Raw genomic sequence first — 18,885 nt, forward strand, 5'->3', positions numbered from 1 at the left:
TTTCAAGAACTGCAAATAGGCGCTATGTGGTACAAAGCACTTTTTGAAGCACTGTATAACCCTAGAAATAAGCAAAAATATAGTCCCTCTTCCTTAAATGAAATAGTAGAGGACAGTTCTTCTGTCTACGACTGTGTTGGAAGTCTGGAAAGAACTTGTGTCAAAAAAGGGAAAGGAAGAAGTGATAAATCTGAAAGGAACTTAGGAATTGAAGTACTAATGGAGAGGACCAAACCTTGGACAGAAACAGCTGGGCTATTTGGGCTGGGCAGTGAACCGAAGAGGAGTGTATCAACAGCTCCCAACACCCCTGAAATTCAACTCCAATCACACCCTGGACTGGTTACATGACTTCACTTCCAAGGTAATTGATGGTTCTACAGTATGGACACTACTAACATTGGAGATTTTACACTACTTGAGACTGACTTGGAGCTGGAATAAAAGAAAAAGCTACTTTTACAGAGCTAATGATGTCTTAAATCTGTCTCACCTATGAGCTAAGGATAAGACAAGGACAACATCATGAGGAGAAGGAAACAAAATCTGTGGCCAAAGCATAACTGTGCTACAGGTAGTTCTTAAGGTTTGTGATTATAATGGACAAACTGATTTCAAATCTTCAGCAGCCATCAGTTCAGCAAAATGTGCATTCCCCACAACTGGATATGAAAGGATTTTCTCCTTTCCCATCTTCCAGTTAGGGGTCCTCTGGGATGCGCAGTGTAACAGAAGCACATTTGGGTTTCTCCTGTCAGCTTGTAGAACCAAGAGCCACTGGGGAAATGGCTCACTGGCACCTCAGAAACAAAGTTAAGGCAAGGAGGGACACCATCCATCCATCCATTGGCAAAAGAAAGAACAGCTGCAGGAATTTGACTCTTCCCTGCTCTGTCCTTGGTCTGCAGGAACAATGGGGGGAAATTTGCTGGCCTCCATTCTTGATTGGGGCAAGAAAGAAGAACGGATGATTCAGAATGCTTTTTCCAGTCATGCTCTCTCAGCTCTAGCAAGCAGGCAATGGCAAACCACTTCTGAAAACATTGGCAGGAAAACTGCAGGGATTTCTTCAGGCGGTCAACAAGAGTCAATGCTGCCTTGAAGCCACATGCACAGACACACCAGTTATAGCTAACCACTTGCTCAGGTTGTAAGAAAGAACTGACCTTCCTTATTTTTTTTTCTCCTACTTCTTCCTTCCAATGAATTATTATTTTTTTTTTTTGTAAAACTGTAAGCCTGGGTTAGTCTCTTTGTTTCTCTGCCTGACTTCTTCATGTGAGACACTCCAGAGAGAAATAATTGCATAGCAGAGAATAAAAATATGCTAAATAAACAAGTAAATAAACATAATGAATAACAACACCAAAGTCTAACATTGTTTGGAGAAATGTTGGTCATATTTGACAACAATTTCCTTAAAAGTTCCTAATTAGCTGTAAATGAAAGTATAAATAAAATATGATTAGGTACAGTACCACAAGGTTTAGTGCTATGTATATTTTGTTAAATTCAGTGGAGCAGATGATCTCCTGCCAGAACACCAGTACTGTATGTACTAATTAAAGCCTCAGGCATCTCTCTCACTAAGAGCCACTACCTCAAAACATTTATTGTGATGAATTAACCACTTTAAACTGGGTGGCATGCAGAATTTTATGTTGCTTTTTTCCCCCTTGTGTGCTTAGCTCTACAAAGGATTAGGCAATTTATAGAACATCCACATGAAGGATAACAAAGAAAATGAAAAGTTAGAAGAACCTGGTACTGGCCAGACCACAAGAAATTTGGTAGCTTTAGGGGCAGGGCCTAGCCTGCTCCTATTGGCCTCCTGAGGCTGGTGCAAACGGCCTTCTTCTGCTTTCCCTGTGCACAAAATCCATCTCTCCCATTTTTCTTGCCAAGCTTTAGGTGGCAGGAAAAGCAGGAAGTGAAGGAGGAGGAGCAGGTCTTTGGAGTGACTATTCTCCTGCCACCAAAAAGACTGATTTCCCCTCTTGGAAGGAAAAAAGGAGTTCAGAGATGGAATCAGAGAACTGGCAGTAAAAAGGTGTCCTCCCATGGGTTTTCCCACCTCAAGTACCAGGAGCAGCAGGGTTAGAGAAGAAGTGGGTTGATCTTTTTGCAACCAGCCCCCTGCCACCAAAAATGTCCACTTCTCCTCGTGGACGGTTCACTTAATCATACAGTTCCAGCCCACAGAGAAGTTTTCCTACACTTGACAACCATCTCCTCCCCCTGTGACATAGGTGTTGTAGTATGGCATTTTATTGTTTACACTGTTTACTGTTGGACATGTGCAATAAAAAGCCACCTCTGAAACTTAGAAGCACCTAACTGTTGTGAGAGGACAACAGCTACTTCCCCACAGAATTGCTAGCATGAACACGGATTGTCCCAGAATATTGAAGGAAAAAAAAACACCACTTGCTGGGTTCACACAAATACTGTGCCTTGAACCAAGGTTTGCACACCATAATGGCTAAGCCACAACCAAACCTGGTGGCCTATATTTGTAGACTTTTGGTTGAAAACAATGCGAAGCCCAAAACAAAACAGAGATACAGATTACATTTGATTGTTTTTAAAAGAAAAATGTAATTTGTGTTTTTAGATTGGATTAGACAACATTTGCAATCAAAGCATTCAATGTTCTCCCCACAAAGCAGTATGAACCTTCCTTGTAATTAGGAGACTGTAAGTCACTCACTTTATCTCCATTCTTTCTCTCTCTCCCACTTTTAGAGAAAACAAAATTTAAAAGTAGCTTTTTTCCCCCTGCAGGCAGGGTCCCTGCAGTTCTCAGAAACACCAATTTGTGCAGGAAGCCTTCTGAAGATCCAAGTTAATTCGGCGATATTTTGAAGGAATTCTGCTTTGTCTCAAGATTTGGTATGAAGTGTCCAATTTGATTTGGAATGTGCAGCTTCTATTTTTACTCTCCTTGAACCTTTGTGATCAAGTAGAAGCTACACTTGTCCTTCACTTAGCCCAGAGCTTTCTTTTCTGAGTGGATAAAGCTCTTCAGATCAAGCAAAATCTCCCAGATATACCAGAGACTAAGTCTACAGCACAGTGTGATCTCCTGTTAACTGGGCCAAATCCAAAACATTATAACTACTTTCACATAGTTATGCAAATATTTTTGTTTTGAATCTCCCCTTCTGATTCTCAGCCTGACTCCATAATTAACATTTGGGGAATTTAGAATATCCAACTCAGAAAACTACAACATGGGAAGCTGAGGGAAGGGGGAGGTGAGTTGCCATGCCAGTGGCAAAAGGGGTTCAGGATCTGAAACAACCTTCAGTAGTTTTCCATATCCTTGACCAAGGAGGGAATTTAGGCAGGTTATTTGATAAATGTGTTCACATGTACTGACCTCAAAATTTTAACACAATACTAAGCACATAGGAAGAAACTCTTTGTTTCACAATCTTGTTTATATCAAACTGCACATTTGTGTGGTAGAACTTTATTAAAGAAAACAATATAATACGGTTGGCTACATACTATCATTCATATGTATATAAATTCTTGGAGTATTAAGAAACAAAAGATCATAAAATATACTTTTTCAGTCAGTGACTATTTTCTAGGAAAGTTTGATTTATACTTTGTTGTCTTTGATTCCATATAGTGGATGATCATTGTTGCTGGTTTTTGAATTCAGGTGATCTAAGGAAAAAAGTAAATATTAATACAAGTACCCATAAGAAATATTGATGCTAGCATGCAAGAAAATAACAAGTGTATATTAGCTTAATTCACGTTCTCTCTCTTTCTCTCTCTCTCTCTTTCTCTCTTTCTCTTTTTCTCTTTCTCTTTGTTTGCATCCACTTAGTATTAGCTTCAGGCTGCTTTTCCCAATACCTTTTATTTTGTTTTTCTGGTTTTTTTTAAATGAAATTAGTTTTAATTTTTATATGCATGTTTTTTTAAAAAATATTAAAATGTTGTTAAAATTCTCTTGTAAGCTACTTCAGGAGGGAGAATATATAGATATAAAATATATAGGAAGAATACATAGAAATAAAATATATTGAATAAATAATAACTACATAGTAACAGCAACAACAATAAATTATATAGGCCATGAAATTCTCTAAAGTTCTATTTTGGAGCCAGTGTGATTAAGTTACTGATGAATAATCTATACTTGAGGGTAAGCAGTAATACAATATATGAAATCATTTATAATTAAAATGAACAAACAAAAAAGAGCTTCAAAGGATATTCAATCTGAGAAAATGGATATTAAAATAATTCCAGGTGAATTGGGGTAACTGCCTATTAAAACAATACTACAAGCTTAAATCTGTAAGGATTAAGATTCCGTCTTGTTTTACTTAAGACATTTACATTAAGATGCCATGTAAATGTGTCATAAAGGCTAAAATTTTACCTACCTGGAACTTTTTAGATGAAAATGTATACAAATGCTTGTTAAGCAGTTGGCTGGCATGCTGATATGATCATGCACTTTTCCGAAGAATTTCTTACTTTCCTGAAAGGAAAATATCATACAAAAGGATGTCAATCATAATGAGATGCATTAAAAATAAGAATAAAGATTGAACAAAGTGAAGCAGAAGATAGCTACCTCTAAAACTACAATTTATACTAGGCAGTGCTGCTAGAGCAAGTCCGTGCTGGAGTAGAATACTTGTATGCTACTGACTGTACGGTACCTTAATGTAAGAATTGCTTCTGGCATATGGCATAAGACTGATCTTCATAAGGTGCACCTTGATCTGGTGCCAGAGAATTTATTTTCATTCATGTCCACAAGTATTTGATGATATAACAGTGTGTGATGATTCGAAGTGGCAGGAGAAAAGTATCCTTGGATCATTATGGCTTGATTGCTGGACTGTCTGGAAGAAACATCTGCTGAACTTTCTGTTACCTTAGCAAACCTCACTGTTTGCCACCATGGCCATAATACAGAACTTAGTTTTGAGAAATTTACAAGAACATCAGAGTATGTTAACAAATCCATGCAGAACTGTATGGTGTTTATGATAAAGCTGACTTGTTTCTACTTGATTCTACTGAAAATTGAACAAGAAAGGTAGAAATATATAGTTTGATTGAACCTCCAGCATTTATCTCATAGCCATCTTGTCCCAGAGTTTTGTCTTAAGGATGTCATAGGTGCCACCATATTAAGAGATCTTCAGCTGAAGTGAAGTCAGATTATTATATTCTATAACTATAAAAATGGGCTTGATACAATCAATTGTGACCATGGGCTTGTCTGCACTACCCAGTTGCCCCATCACTAGAGGGCAGGGCAGGGCAGGGCAGGGCAGGGCAGGGCAGGGCAGGGCAGGGCAGGGCAGGGCAGGGCAGGGCAGGGCAGAAACAGATAACATTGCCCTCTATTATTCTTCCATTCACTGTCAAAGTGACCTCAGGGCATGATTTTCTCCTCCACTTTTGAAGTATACTTTTCATTGTTATGTTGCCTTGAGCACTCCTGTTCATCTATATACTACTAAAACTCTCATGTCTGTAACCTTAACTGAGCAAAATGGTGTGTCATAGGGCAATAATTTTTGAACCAAGGTACCTCAAATGGGCTAACTTACAGAATGCATCCAAAATCTGGGACCCATTACTCCCGTGGGATTGAAATTTTGGGAAATTTGTGGCTGCTTCAGCACTGTTGTACTGCTGCGCTGCGGTGGTCAGCCCAAGTCCCGCCTTCCTCTGTTCTCTGCACCTAATCAGCTTGCAGCAAGGCCCAATGGGTGAGTGATGATTGGCTGTTTTGGAAACGAGGCAGAAATCTGAAATTTCTTAACAGCTGTGGTCACTGAGGGAAGGATGAGGGAACAACTTGAATTCCTGCTGGTGAGGTAGGGCTGGCTGGGGGATGCCAGTGGTTGATGGGTGAGCCCTCTTCCTCCCTTGAGTGAGGGGCCCTTGGGGACACGCTGGAATGGGGAGCGAGGGTGCAGTTTTCCTCACAGTCCATGGCTCCCTTTGTTCCACCTCCCGGCAGCAAAGTGGCAGGCAGTTCCGTGGGTCAGCCAAGGAGGAGGAAGAGGAGGAGGAAGAGGAGGCAGTTTCATTGGGGCTGTCCTGAAGGTTGTGAGGGGAGGGCAAATGGCACAAGCCCATATTATACGTGGAAAGAGGGAAGGAAGGAGGGAAGGAAGGAAGGAAGGGAGGGAGGGAGGGAGGAAGGAAGGAAGGAAGGAAGGAAGGAAGGAAGGAAGGAAGGAAGGAAGGAAGGAAGGAAGGAAGGAAGGAAGGAAGGAAGGAAGGGTTCTGATGCTCCCTGCCAGCTTCCCATAAGCAAAGTCAATGGGGAAGCTGGCAGAAAGTCATAAGTCGCTCACACTCTCACTGCTTTTTTGCCCTTGGTCATTCTGTTTCTCTGTTTAGGTAAGGAAATATCTCTGAAATAATGACCCAATGTGTCATGGGTTATCTAGTTGGCTAATGTTATTCAGTTCAACTTCAACTAAGTTTACCGTACTCTCTAATATGTTTTTGTGCTACTTTTACCATGAATGTTGTAACAGTATATTGATTAGAATATTGGCCTTGTAAAAAGAAGTTTCCTGACTTGAAATCTGGCCATTTTTAAAAATTTATTCTTCTTTCCCTGAGCTTCCTACTTTTCTCTGTGATTTTTTTTTTAAGTTAGTCCACCAGTGCATGGAGTTATTAAAAAATAGAAAGCTGAGGAAAAATAGAATTTAAGAAATGTATTTCTACCAGATTTCAAACTAGGAACCTTCTGTTTACAAGGCAAATGTTTAAAACCTTGTGCTACTGCAGCATTTACAGTAAAGGGACTTCTTAAAGACATAAGGAAGCAATCAGGTAATAAGAAAATATTTTTTGAACAGTTGCTTGTTGTGCCTATCTGTGTGTCCATGTTCATGCTTTAATTTTGTATATATAAATTTAATTTACGTGTATGTGTGCATGTACGTCTAGAGAGCCAGTTTGGTGTAGTGGTTAAGGCATCAAGTTAGAAACCAGGAGACCATGAGTTCTAGTCCTGCCTTAGGTACAAAGCTAGCTGAGTGGCCTCAGCCCAGTCATACTCCCTCAGCCCTAGGAAGCAGGCAATGGCAAACCACTTCTGAAAATCTTGCCAAGAAAACTGCAGAGACTTTCCAGGCAGTCACCAGAAGTCAACGCTGACTCAAAGGTGTGCGCACACACACACACCTTCCACATGCATGTGTATAATATATAGGTGTGTCATATAGAGAGAGCCATGGAGATAATCTGGGGACTCCAGGCAGGGGCAGTGACAGTTACATAAACAAAACATACTTTAAGCCTGGGCAACAGTGAAAGCATGAGAATGAAGCTCAGACTGACACCTCCATTCATTATAATATAAGAGGGAGGAAGTGAGCAGTCTTTCAAGATTCTGTTACTATAACCTATATCCATCAGATTAGTAGAGTATGTTTCCTTTTTGTGGACTACAACAAAGAATTGATAGTTTGTATGTTATATATGTCACTGACTTGATGTCACATAATCAATCAAAATCACACACTCTCTCTCACACACAAAAGTCTATATGTCCCGGAAGAATTGTCCATAAGAAGAACAAAAGTAATTGGTCATTGCTCTCTTGAAGATAAAGGTGGATAAGCACAACAGCAGGGGAACTGTCCAATGGAAGGACATTGCATCCTGCAGTCCAGACTGAATACCTTGCAAGCTGTTGTCAAAGTATTTCATCCAGACAGGATTCTTAAACTGGTTTAGAGTTAAGTCAGCATAAGCACAGGACAAGAGTGCCTTAAGTAGTAAGTGCTGTTATGCCTTATGTGTAAGAATAAACCCAGCTGAATAAACAAAATGTTACATCTCAGGAAACATGCATAAATTTATGCTGCAAGACCCACCTAAAGCAACGAGAAATAGACTATACATAACTCGTTCCACTGAGAAACCAGAGAGGTTTTTTTTTCCCTAACCAGTTGTGCGTAGGATTGTAATCTTCTAATGCATTTTTCCCCCCACATAATCTCACTGCATTCATTGGAACTTACTTGCAGGTAAATACAATTACCACTATACTCTAGAAAGATTAGGTTAGACATTCAGGGCTTTTTCACATTTCACTATGTAATTATATTCTGAACCAGCATTACAGTGAGTGATACGGATAAATCAACAATATAAAATGGACTTGAGATTGTTTTATTATTGTTGTTTAATCATGACTATATTATAGAGTAAGCTTTAGCTTACATCTAAGGTAAAATTAACAGAAAATAAAGAAATGTACACATACAAAATATGGACTTTCTGAATGGATATATAGGATAACCAAAGGAAACAAATGATTATTCAGAGTAAAGATTCCCTTAAGTTGAGCTTCATACAACAATGAAGTTCTGCTGTGTTGAGAATTAGAGGAACAGTCATCCATCCATGTCTGATATCTATTACTTTCAAGAATCGTCATTGAAAAGCAAAATAAAACTTTCAAACTATGCATTTAAAAGCATACTTTCTGTAGCGACATATATTCAAATGTATAATTTCTCTCAAACACATTTATTATTTGGATACATTTCAGTTGTCAAGAAATCCTGTTCAGCATTAGGAAAAGTACAAAATGGATGGCTAAAACCCAATGTGTCTGAGAATGAAGACTGAATCATTTTGCATGATCTAATATGTTCACTGAGTCCTGTGTTGTACACTGTGTTTTAGGAAGGTTGTAAAAGAAGTGTATTATAAAAAAGCAAATAATCAAGAATTCATAATTCAACATCAAAGTTGCCTGGCATTTTTGCTGACCATGCTTTTGAGCACATCTGGATGATAGTTAAAAGGCACAGGGAGCTGAGTCACTTAAAAAACAAAAAGTGACACTACTCCATATATATGAGAAAAAATGTGCTTAAAAAGTGATTTGTTCAGCCCAACCAAAGAGCAGACACCCCACCCCAGCACAGTGACTGCTGTTTTCTAACCACAGAATGAAACAGCTTGTACTCTTGTGGTCCAGCTCCTTTCCCACACACACTAGGAACCAGAGCTTCAACCTTTCACTTTGTATTATTCAGCAAAATTGATTTCAGATAGATAGATAGATAGATAGATAGATAGATAGATAGATAGATAGATAGATAGATAGAGGCATAGGCTACAGATTTGTGACTGAGAGCCAGTGTGGTGTAGTGGTTAAGGCATCAGGCTAGAACCTGGTCCCACCTTAGGCCCAAAGCCAGTTGGATGACCTTGGGCCAGTCACTCTCTCTCAGCCCTGAGAAGGAGGCAGTGGCAAACCGCTTCCAAAATCTTGTCAAGAAAACTGATTCATGACGTAGTGAAAAAGTATTAATCATTTCAGTACCAGTCCACAGGAAATACACTGTTAAATGTTATTTGCGGCAGCTTTTCTCAAGCTGGTATCATGTTTATTGGAAATTGTAGGAGATGAAGTCCAACACATGAAATAGGAAATACTTATTTATGGGCAGTGTCGATGAAGTAATTGAACTGAAGGACAATTGACCAATACGATTCAGATACTTGTATATCTGAATAGGTATTCAAACACAATTCGAGCCACTAACCTGGCAAAGTCAGCCGATCTGTGGAATCAGGAAGAGATCCTGGTTTCATTACTTGTTTTGAACCTTTAAGAATAAAAACAGATGAATTATTGTTATGGCTTCCACCAACAATAATTTCCTTATATCTTAATATATTTGTATTTGCTTCCCCTCCACTGCTGTAACCTCAGATTAAAAAGCCAAATTGCTGATGTGCCACCGTAGTCACCATGATTAAGTCAACATGATGTGGGCTGCAAACCTCTGGATGACCACTAGATGGCAGTAGTCATCTGGATTTTTACAGCCCTGAACTGGTAGCCCTAACTCTATGTCTACTTTTAGATAATTTCAGATAATATAACTTAGTGCCTTGGGCTATGCACTCCTACTTATTGCCCTCCTGGAGATCAGAAGCATTCAATCCTGGTTTGTACCATCTCAAGATTGCAAACCAAGATCCAATTATACTTTGCAATCTTGGTTTATTGGCATGGAAATTGTGGTTTGCACAGTGTGATTTCCTGGATTTTGATAAAATTGCAATCCATAGCTTGCCTCAGAGCAGGATGTGTAAGCTTTTCTTTCCATGTAGGGGAAAGTGGGAGGAGAGAGCATGAGACCCTGAATAAGGCTTTTGCTTGCTACAGAAGAACTCCATGGAAGCCACACTCCAGTCTGTTGTAGTTATTTGGGTTTTCACTAGACCTGCTCACTTTTTTCCCACTAAGTTGATTGCAAAAACCAGATATGGCAAAGGGCACCAAAGTTAGCAGACTGTCAGGTTGTGCAACCACAAAACACACAGTACATTATGAAACCCTGATGAATAGGGACTAGATATTAGAAGCATTTCCAGCAAGCATGCCAATGGTGAGATATGTTAGAAGTCTGTGGCCCACTCCTGTCTTAATGAATGCAGTTGAACTGAATTAAGCCAAGACATCTCATTATAGTTTACACTGCTGAGTGTTTTAAAAGACCCAGATAAATTCAGATAGGGGGATATCTCTCAATATATATATGTAAAAAAAAAAAAGTTTAGAAAGCAGAGCAATGCTAACTTGAGGAAAATGGCTTCTAAGGTTTTTCTCTTCCATGAAAGTTTAGATCTCGCTACTACTAGTAGTATGAGAAGGATCCATCCTGCTAAAAATAATAGGAAAAGATCTGCTCCCTTTTCCTTATAAAGGTCCCTTCCACACTGCCAGTGTTTTCTGCCTAAAACCTCAGAATCAAGTTCAAGGTAGCCAATGTACATCCACACTACCTCTATCCCCAAAACATACATAATAGTCAATAGAAATAGTCAATTAGGGCACTCTTCAGTTGGCCAATAGGAATGTGCTAAAAAAAAAAAATCCAAGCACTGCCCCAAGCCCCTGACATATTCTGTTTTGCTTTGTTCAGCCACCCTGACAACCAAGACACCATTCCTCTGCATTTTTATTAAAACAGTAGAAGTGACAGGAGGAAGTGATGGTGACTTAATCTCTACGAGGAGATGGGACAGCCCAAGAACCAGGAATGAAGATGAGGTAAGATTTCCCACCAAATCCATCTTAGTTCAGTTCCCAACCTCTGAAGAGCTCTGCCACTGGTCCTGGAAAACTGGACTCACTGTGCTGAAAATAAGATGATTCAGCTTCTGCCGCTATCATAAGCTCATGTGGGTACCGAGCCAATCTGGGAGCATTAACAACACCATGTTTAGATGTGCCTTAAATCCTATTACAACACTGATGGTCATTCTAAAGCATCTTCATTATTTCCTTAGATATAGATAAGCAGAGCTGGGATTCAATACAAATGGAGATCTCATTGCTTTTATTTGGTAATAACATGAACATACAGGAATTCATTTACAGAAAAAACAAAAAGCTGTGAAACCAATTTATACATTTAGAGACAACACGCCTCTTCTTCCCAGTTAAAAAAAAATACAATAAATATATTTTTTCTAAAAAAATACTCTCACAAGTGTTGAAAATAATCATTGCTGCATGTCTACAAGCCACTTATATTTTGAGCCTAAGCTGGAACAAACCAAGGATGTTTGCTTAGGATATTGATGTCCTCCTTGTTTGAGCAATGAATTCAAATGAGCTTTCTCTTATTGGATGGTGCAAAAAGTTCATTATCCCCTCCTAAACATTTTTCTTTGGAAAATAATTGTAGATGATACGCATCCACATTTTCCAAAAGCATGACCATATTTAGGTGTACAGTGTACATTGGATCAGCCTTCCCCAATCTTATGCCTACAGAAGCTTTGGGACCATAACTCCCAGAATTCCTAGCCAATATATGTAAAGTTCATGTTGGCTAGAAATCTAGATAAAATATCCGGAGGGTGTCAGGTCAGAAGACTGAGTAAAATATTTCATGTGTATAATAATTAGCAATACGATAAGCATATATTAGAAACCAAGTATGTCATATACTCATTTTCTGTTACATATATAAAATCTGTAAAATGGCCCTGAGTTCATTTCAGTTGAGATATCTCCGTTGTATATTCTTGCTAATATGAAGCAAAATGCTAGGTATGTATTTGGATCCTTCTTGATGCCAGCTTAAGGTGGAAAATAGTTATGAGACCAGCATACTTAGATTCATTTTTTCTCTCTCTCCCCTTGACAAAAGGTCACCAAGTTCATTTAGTTTAAGTGCTATTACAGTAATTTTAGGATAAGCATTAGGTAATACAAGGAAAAAATAATGCCTAGTTTTATATAATATCCACACTATCTTGTATCTTCCTGCAAATTTCTACTGAAATGATGCCCCAGTCATTGCTTCCATGCTATTATATTAGATAACTTTATGAAAGAATGACATCTGAATATAGGAATATTAGACGACCTAAGTCTACAAGCCCAGAACCAGTTTTTCAAAATCATTAACTAGAAGTTTCTGGGAAACTCACAAGTAGGACATGAGGGCATAGCATTATGTTGACCTCCAATATCTGGCATTGGGTGGGCAAGGGAAAGTTCATATAGTTGACCTGACCCATTGACAGTCAAATTGTTCAAGAATCTGGCTGAGCAGCTGTACTAATAGCTATCATCATATTTTATGGCAGCAGATTCTTTAATTAAATCATTTATTGTGTGGTATACTTTCTTTTGTCTGTCCTGATAGCAGACAACATGTAACATGTTGTTACACAGAATTCTTACGGAGTATCAGAGTTAGTTGCAGAATTTACAGAATTTTTGCAAATGTTGTCCCAAATATCTAGATGGGCAAGGCTTTCAGTGATAATTGCTGAAGGCAACATTTTTGTTTTCCCAAAATATAATACACCCGAAGTTCTAGTTCCTCAAATGCAATGGAATAGAATTGAATTGAATCAAATTGAATTGATTAAATTTAAGCACTGTCCAACTTCAAATTTACTCTGGCTGGTATATAATGAAACCAAACAAAACAGAAAATACCATACAAAAAAGGCTTTTTAAAAAAGGAATAAAGAACAAGAATGGATGGTGAGTCTGCCTAAGCACACCCAAACTCCCAAGCAAATCTGACAGGGGGCCCCAACCACCCTAACGCAAGGCCTGGGAGAACAGCCAGGTCCTTATGGCTTTCCAGAATGCCATCAGGGGGAGCCACATGGATATCAGGGAGAACCTCATTCTAGAGGGCAGGCGCCATGACAGAGAATTCATACTTCTGGGGTCCCAATAGATGACATTATTTAATTGAAGGGACTCAGAGCGCATCAACCCTGGTGGCTAGTACTGGCTGGGAAGACACCACAGGAGATGGGCAGTCCCTCAGATAACCAGGTCTTATGCCATGTAGCGTTTTATTCATGCATACTGTACTGTGGATGAAAAAACAGATACCATCACAAATATCTCTTTTATAGCAAATGATACAGTTCTTTGATAGCAGCCACAATTTCCTGGAACTGCAATTTCTATAGTCTTGAATGCTAGGAAAACAAACATAGTAGCTGCAACTATACTTGCTAAGAAGCTTGGAGCAGGCAATGGTGCTTTCCGTCAACATCAACAGCAGGGTATTCCCTGACATTTACCCAATTATATGATGGTATTAGATTTGTCTGGTGTCCTCTTTCAGCAGAAAAACAAAGGTTCAGAAAAAGTTGATTAGTTTCCATCAATGCTTGGTTTTATAAAAATTGGGCAATGCTGCCAAATGCATAGCGAGATCAGTTTGGATCAGGAGTCTATTGTTATCACAGTGAAGATTCTGAAAATGGCTTCCAACAACCAGGGAATTGCATATCCATCAGCAGTGGTTTGATTTTATACATCCTTTACAGCCAGGACAGAGAAAAGACAGATCAGACTGACCAAAAACTGCAGGCTCCAAGGCTCTTAAATTTGGGCACATCTGCTGACAGAGCAATCTATTTTTATGGTTGAACTCAATGCATTAGGATAGAATTTCAACATGAATCTGAAAATAGACCGAATTGCTTTGTACTTCTGGAAATCTCACAAATGTCTTACTAATACACCCATATTTCTCTCTGTGTAAGTCAGATGCTAAAAGGCAATACTAGGAGAGGGAAAAGAATCCCCTTTGTCCAGGTAGTCAAAATGGGGGCTTCTGCCTTTCCCTCACATATTGGTTAAAAGGAGGGTGAACTCCTGACATGTTGATCTGAATCATGTTAAGTGGCAAACGACCAGCTATACTGTATATTTTTAAACTAGGCAAGCACTGATTTAGCATGATATGTTGGTAACTCTTGTGAAGGCCAGCTTAAAATATGTAATAGCAAACAAATACAGATGCAGCAGGTATGGTACATTCCTTCTACTGAGGAAAAGCATTTATAAAACTAAATGCTAAGGAACTGGAATGTTGTGTTCTGTCAGGGAGCTTCAAAAGCTTCCATTTGTTCATGAAGCAGTCATTTTCATTCATTTTCCAAGTGACAATACAGATAGAAAAACACATTAGAAACACACTTAGATTCTTTCATTCCAACAAATATAGAAGCTTGAAAGAACAAGATGTGCAAAGCTATGCTGTTTCTGAATGTTGGAATAAGAAGTATAAAACACGTATCTTAGAATTTCCGCTTTGTAGTTTAGAAATGACTATTATTATTATTATTATTATTATTATTATTATTATTATTATTATTATTTCTGTTAATGGTTGCTGACAGAAACTTGAATGTAAATTTTAGCCATAAGTTATTTTTCCTCATTATGTAGTAAAATTTGAAAAACAGTTAAGTTGACTTCAGGTGAGAAGAAAAGAATGATGCCTCACATTTTACCTAAAAATGTGTATTATTTGGGGTGTTCTGTTGTAGTACAAGATACACATCATGACTTCAATCCATTACTAGTACTGGTAGACATACTCTGCCACTTTGCCCAGTGTTTTGTGTATACTGGTATTTCAGCTCTGAGCCGGTTTGGTGTAGTGGTTAAGGCATCAGGCTAGAAACTGGTCCCGCCTTAGGCCCAAAGCCATTTGGATTACCTTGGGCCAGTCACTCTCACTCAGCCCTAGGAAGCAGGCAAGGGCAAACCATTTCCTAAAAACCTTGCCAAGAAAACCAGGAGTCAAACTGACTTGAAGGCACACACACACACATTTCAGTTCTACCTCTTGCTATACTTAAGGCATTTCCTGTTTTTCTGAACTGTCTTCTCAATTGTCTTGTAGATAAATGTAATAAAAAAATAAACTAAAAGTAAATGTGATCAAACTCAACACACATTTTGTGAAGAGATAATGTCTAAGGAAACTTAAGTGACTCCAGAGGGGGGCAGTGATCATCTCTGTAAACAAAATATTTGGTTTAGTTGGGACTTAACATTGCATCAAAGAGTCTCATCAGAGAGTTTCAAACCTAAAAAATGTACAAAATATTAAATAAGAAAGAGGCAGAGGCCAGTGACTGCCTTCTGCGTGAATGGGCTAAGCTATATGTGCAAAAGCCACAAACTGTCAGAAACAGAATTAGGCAGCCTGAATGTTTAAAGTACACCTCAATATAGAATTGTGATAAATAGTTCTCTGAGTAATAAATACAGTGAGGGTTTCCTGTGTAACCCCAGATCCTACTCATTGTTGATAGGAAAATGCATCCTGAGAAACTGCAGTTCTACAGCCACTTACTTGGGAGTAAGCCCCATAAAACTCAATAAGACATTTTTAAATTGGATTGCACTATTAAACAAGCTGTGCATTTAGGCTCTGCAACACTTCAGACACAAAGACAAAAATATGCCTCAGAGCACATAGTACCTGTCTGCAACTCTTAAAGCAGCTGTATCTTTTCTTGTGATCACATGGATACCCCTGTGGTCACAAGTATCCCAGAAAAGGCCTTAATGAGTTGCAGAGAAGTGGTATGTGCATGGCCTTTGAAGCACCCTTTTGCCTTTGGACCTTATGTCCATATGTGTGCATTACCCAGTAGAACTAGTTGCAATTATGAAACCAATAAAAAAGCTATTTTAAATTAAAAATGAGCCCAATTTTAGCATATTTAATGTGAGCAGTCCTTGGGGTTTATATAAGAAAATAAACATGTAGTATTTTTCATTTCATAGAGGAGGAAAATAGTGTCAGGACTGGTAGAACAACTTTTGGAATTAAACTGAATTCTGTCTGGAATCCTAATGGTAGCAAATTTATATATTTTGCTTCCAGTAGATGCTAGGCTGACATCTGCTAGTCATAATGAACTTTAAATAGTTTTTTCCTTCCCCAGAAAAACACCCATGATGGGGTAGACAGGGATTGTACTTGTTTAAGAGTGTTAAGAGGTGGTTCCTTTTTTAATGTTTAAAAATGCTAGCACACTCAGAAACATACCATGTTCATCAAAGGGTGCAGTCTTCTGGAAACTGATTCCTTCCAATTGCTCTGTTCAGAAATTTGTTGGGCCATAAATCTGTTCCTAACAGGAGACTGCAGAATGAAGTCTCCTGGATTGCCAGTCCCTAAACCAAACCTCTGTGGTCTTGCTGTACTTCATATTCTCTGCCATTTCATCTGAATAGTCTGCTTCTGTTTCCCACCCGCTAGAAGCCCAGAGCACAACAAAATTACATTTTCACAAACTATAGTGCTGACACCAGTATTTGCTATGCTTACCTTTAAAATACCCATAAAATATAGGACAACATCACAATATTATTCCCATAAAGAGAAGTGGAAGTAAGGCTAAAAGGTTCTTGCACAAAACTAGACAGTGAATTCCTGGTAGACAAATTCTCTTAAACATGCACACACACACACACAAGCACACACACCATGGCTTCTCATTATGAAATTAATTTTACAAATAATAACTACACTATGAAAAAAATGATTTGCCCTAGGCCAAATCTCACTTTGGGATTGCTTTGTGGGAGGGAGGGAGAGAGAGAGTGATGATAGATTTCATTCATTCATTCATTCATTCATTCATTCATTCATTCATTCATTCATTCATTCATTCAATGAACCCATGGCAGAAACAATTCAAGCACATTCTCATCTGCCACACAAGTTTGTAAGAATGTTCACTTTCAAGGATACTGAGGGGAAACTAGTAGCCTGAAAGTTAAGGGAAGTCAGGTGACTTAGAATAAGAGAAGAAGAAACACAGTGTCCAGGTGGCCTTATTGATTTCTCTGAATCCAGGATGAAAAAGAAAGTCATTTTTTTTTTTTCAACTTGAGCTTTAGTGAAAAAATATTTATAACTTCAAATCACTTCACCAAAAATATGTTTTACATGGCTCTAGCATGAGGAATTGGTGGTGTGGTCAGATAGAAGGACTGATGTTGCTTTGAGGATTTTCAACAGTTTGAAAATCAAATATGTTTGCAATCCTATGCACAGGACTGATATATAGAAGGTTCAGGACATGCAATAAATCACTATCCTAGCCAGAATTTCATAAGGCTCAGCATCTAAATTATATTTCTGAACTATCATGTGTCCCTTTCTTAAGAATCGTCATGCACTAGTGATCTATCAGAGGGAAGCTTCTTGGTTATGCTAAATGCAAAACAGAAAAAGACGAGTGCTTACTATGAGAATTTTTGAACAGTGCTGTCTACTCAAAGAACTTCCATCAATTCACTTGAGCTTTATTCCAAATATAAGGCTGCAGCCAGAGTGTAATGCCACCCATGGTACATGAAATTCTGCATGATTTAAGTTTTTCATGCAACACTTTGGATAAACCTTAGTCCTGTCCTTAGTCTTGCCGAATTCAGCAGGTTTTATTTCCAAATAAATTTGCATAGGACCAAGCTCTCAATGAATAATATAAAAGTAGATAGCAAGGAATTCTATCAGCGAATGTTTAGGTCAGCTTTGTAATTTGGAACATACATAATGGATATGGAGGAACAATTGCCTCTGGGGTGAAAGGTGACCAGTAGTTGTGCTGCATCACCTGGAAACCTTAGATGCCAGGATGAGGCTTCCCACTTCCCCTTGTTTTTTATTAGGAGGCAAACAAGTGAGCAAAACCTGTTAAGTCTGACTGATAAAAAAATTGCATTGCATTATGTTTGATACACAGTCTTGGCCAATTCATTTCCCCTAGCTCATTCAACAATAAAAGACTATATTGCACAAATATAAAAGGAGGAATTCAGGTTGCTAAGAAAACTACTTGGCCATGTTCAGGAGTGTCCACAGGGGGGTGAAAAAGTCAGCTGTGACTGCATGACTGAAGCTCTGCACCTTTTTTACATGCATCACATATGCACCACCACCCGTAAAGAAGGAGAGGGCTTCAATCTCAGAATTTCATCTGCCATCTTGACTTTTTTCACAGTTCCCTGAGGATACCCTGATTTGTCTATGAAGTCACCAGGAGTTGAGCTGAGCTTGAAGGAAACATTACAGTTTTTAAGTGTTTTTCAAATCAGCTAAAAGGCCAGAAGTAGCCTTTTTTAAGCCTTAAAAAAAGAAGAAGAAGAAGAATGGGTTGTTAAGACGATACAGATAGCACATTCACTACTGGTTTCAGTAACATTATTTCCACAATAAATGCCAAACAACAACATGATGAACCAAATGAATGGCATTCAAAAACAGAAACCAAGGAGATATCTAGCAAATGAAATCTACTGGCTTTTTTAAAAAAAATACTATAAAGCTGTCTAGGAATTCAATAATTCACTTATTTGTAAAATAGCCAGATTTCTTTTTGTAAAAAAGCAAAACAAAACCCATTGCTCATATTGATAGACAGTTCAATGCCTCTTCGTCTTCTTTTTCCCCTTTCTTTGGACATTAAAATAACAGTGCTTTTCAAGGCTTTTTCCATGAACGTATCAGTTCTCTGCTTCATCACATCAGAATATTGTTCGCAAGC

At 38.4% G+C, this 18,885-nt stretch overlaps 1 protein-coding gene across 3 annotated transcripts in view; it reads right to left on the reverse strand.

Moving 5' to 3' along the window:
* The window catches only part of PDE1C (phosphodiesterase 1C), a 238,830-nt gene that overhangs the window by 3,688 nt on the left and 216,257 nt on the right, over positions 1–18,885 (reverse strand). For all 3 annotated transcript variants that reach the window (XM_088149941.1, XM_088149943.1, XM_088149942.1), the window contains one exon: positions 9,576–9,638. In XM_088149941.1, the coding sequence (XP_088006067.1) occupies positions 9,576–9,638 (63 nt within the window). The remainder of the gene's footprint in view (positions 1–9,575; positions 9,639–18,885) is intronic.

This window comes from Python bivittatus, unplaced genomic scaffold (genome assembly GCF_059951505.1).
Source record: "Python bivittatus isolate LINGU-HERP-01145 unplaced genomic scaffold, Pbiv_v1 ctg000610_np1212, whole genome shotgun sequence".
In the NCBI taxonomy this organism is placed as follows: domain Eukaryota; kingdom Metazoa; phylum Chordata; class Lepidosauria; order Squamata; family Pythonidae; genus Python; species Python bivittatus.